The sequence below is a fragment of the Trachymyrmex septentrionalis genome, unplaced genomic scaffold (assembly GCF_001594115.1).
Source record: "Trachymyrmex septentrionalis isolate Tsep2-gDNA-1 unplaced genomic scaffold, Tsep1.0 scaffold7, whole genome shotgun sequence".
Classification (NCBI taxonomy): Eukaryota; Metazoa; Arthropoda; class Insecta; order Hymenoptera; family Formicidae; genus Trachymyrmex; species Trachymyrmex septentrionalis.
Genome location: NW_017305884.1, coordinates 3,447,095 through 3,449,708, shown reverse-complemented (window position 1 = coordinate 3,449,708; position 2,614 = coordinate 3,447,095). Strand labels below are relative to the sequence as shown.

At 33.6% G+C, this 2,614-nt stretch overlaps 1 protein-coding gene across 1 annotated transcript in view; it reads right to left on the bottom strand.

Moving 5' to 3' along the window:
• Positions 1-542, bottom strand: part of LOC108753448 — an 8,319-nt gene extending 7,777 nt beyond the window's left edge. The window contains 1 exon segment of the mRNA XM_018495011.1: positions 191-542. Coding sequence (XP_018350513.1) covers positions 191-422 — 232 coding nt within the window. The 5' untranslated portion in view covers positions 423-542.
• Between the last annotated feature and the right edge of the window lie 2,072 nt (positions 543-2,614).

Below are 2,614 nucleotides of genomic sequence, written 5' to 3'. Positions count from 1 at the left end.
TTATATGTAAATGAATATATCCATAATTTTTATATAGATATATTATTTTAAATAATTATATAATAATTCTAAAAAATTAGTATTGAAAAATCACATTTCTAATCACAAATCTTGATTCTATAACCGTAAAATAACTTTTCTAATTAACTTACGTTTTTTTTTTATTAATAAACGTGAAAATATGTCTTACCTTGAACTGGTTTGCTTTCGAATGTGTTAACTAGGATACTCCAAAGATCATCGGTGTCAGGATTCAGAGGCGCTACAGCATTCGAGATCATCTCTAATTTCGTTGTATTATACCGTGCGATTTTGTTGCTGTCTCTTGAAAATTTGATGTTCGTGGCACTTATTGCAAACATATTTTTTGTAAATGCAGTTGCCAATAGCACGTACGCCATGATCTGGCCAATCGCCTTCATTCTCAGACCGGTTTACCACCACCCGGACTCATCGACACTGACGATCTTTTTTCTTTTGACTGACCTTTTTCCCTCTGTCTTCTCCTGAACCTTCTGTGTCGGACTACACAAAATACGTGTTATTCGGACTCGCACAAGCAACCGTATGATTCCCTCCAACCAACCGAGCGGTTCGAACTCGAAAGAGAATTGCGCTCGCTGCGCGTCGACTTTCTGCGCATCTCTTTCAAATTCCTCTTAGGTACCGATTTTACAAACACCTCGGAGAATCCGAGATCAGAACAACGATCCGCATTCTAATGTTAGAAAGTTTTTCTTTACCATCCCGTATTTCTTTTAATAAAATTACACGGCGATAAAAGATTATCCCTAACTAATAATTGCTCGAGAGTATTTTGCAACAATTAACAATGACTTACATAAAATTTTGTTTAATGTAAAATTTTAATGTTAAATCATCTTTGTTAAATCTTTTTTTTTTGTAGCAGACTCTTTACTTAAGTAAAGTTATATTTTGATAAAAGAAAGAATTTTATAATTGATACATACATATCATCGTCTTTCACTTTTTATCATGTAATGTCACTGTCATGGTCATCGTGCAACGACCGTTCACGCATGGCCATCACCTTGAAAAGGAGTGGCTGAACTAAGAGTAGTTGGAACGCATTGCTTCATAATTTTCCAATGAAATTCTTCCCAACACATACACTCGAGCACACACTTGTAATCTCCATTCAAGAAACGTTTTACTGTTTGAAATCCACTTGCCAATAACACGCAGATAAATTTTTTAAGACTAGTTTTCATGTACTGCTTATTCTCCTACATACCATCGTGTCAATCTGCTAAACGCATCACATCCGTGGACACTTATGCGTGCAACGTTACTGCAAACAGCCATCCTTAACGAAGCACTGTGCTTCCTGACTAAGTTAATACAACTGCTGACTGACCTCATAACGAGACATTACAAGGAATAAGTATTGTGCGTCATAAAATTCATTAACCGTCTGGCTTCAGTAAGTAGCTCAAAGAAAAGTCATGGTTGATGATCGATGTGGTTTACCTCGATACGCTTGTTACAAAGCCGACGAAGATTATAGTATTGATTTATCTAGCTGGTTATATTAATTTTTAAATACGATAAATCTGTTAAATAAATAAAGCATAAAAATGCTTAAAATTATTATCAAGAAATTGTAGTGGACTTTTTAACAATCCTGTATCTATGATAGCTTTATCTACAGTTAGTTAAATTAATTTAGTATAAGTTTTTAATAAGGTTAATTATATAAAATATATACGCAAAATTATATTATTAAAAAATTACCATGCAATTTTTTTCTATGTCTCTTTCTTGCAGCGTAAAAAAGATGTATTAATATTTCAGGAGTTCAAGACAAGCGTTAAGACAATATAAAAATGTCCGATGACAAAATTGTCAAAGAGAATAGCATTGCATAAAACGATGTTAAAGTAATAAATTGCATTTAAACGTTGTGGACGCACCGTAAGCTAGGCAGACAGTAAGAAAGGCAATACAGGTTTATTGCATCGTCTTTGCTCAGTGAATCCAGTACGGAAGGAGCGAAGAGAGGGAAGAAGTAGGGAGCATCGTGCCGACCATCTTGGAAAATAAAATTCGCTGTAAAAATGCATTACTCTCCGCTTCCCACCTTAGAATGCCCCTTCTTCCTAACCATTCCTCGATTCCTTCAAGGACTAAAAATTCAACCCTTTACACTGGCGCGAGCAGAGAGCGCGAGAGCAAGAGTGTATTAAATACAAACGCTAAACCTGATCTGTATCGCATTTAGATTTACGGATTACTATTCCTTTGCTTCTTTCAGTTTTCATTTAAGGACTTGCTACATCGATGCTTTATTTTTATATTTTAATTAGTCATGAGTTTTTATCTTTTCAAGAAACATTTATGATCTTTTATTATAAACAGTAATTGAAATATTAGGTTAAATAAAAAGTCATCGCGTTTTTTTAAAAGACATCTATCAAAACCGCAATTACTTTCTTACCAACAATATAAATATATCTTGATAGAGTAAAGTTTCAGCTTTAAAAATCTCTTTTTTAAATTATACGATACGACAATTTTTAATGGAGTTATGAGCAATTAAAGTCAAAATAATTCTTTTATTTAATCCGCGATAACTCAGTAATCAAAAGTCGTA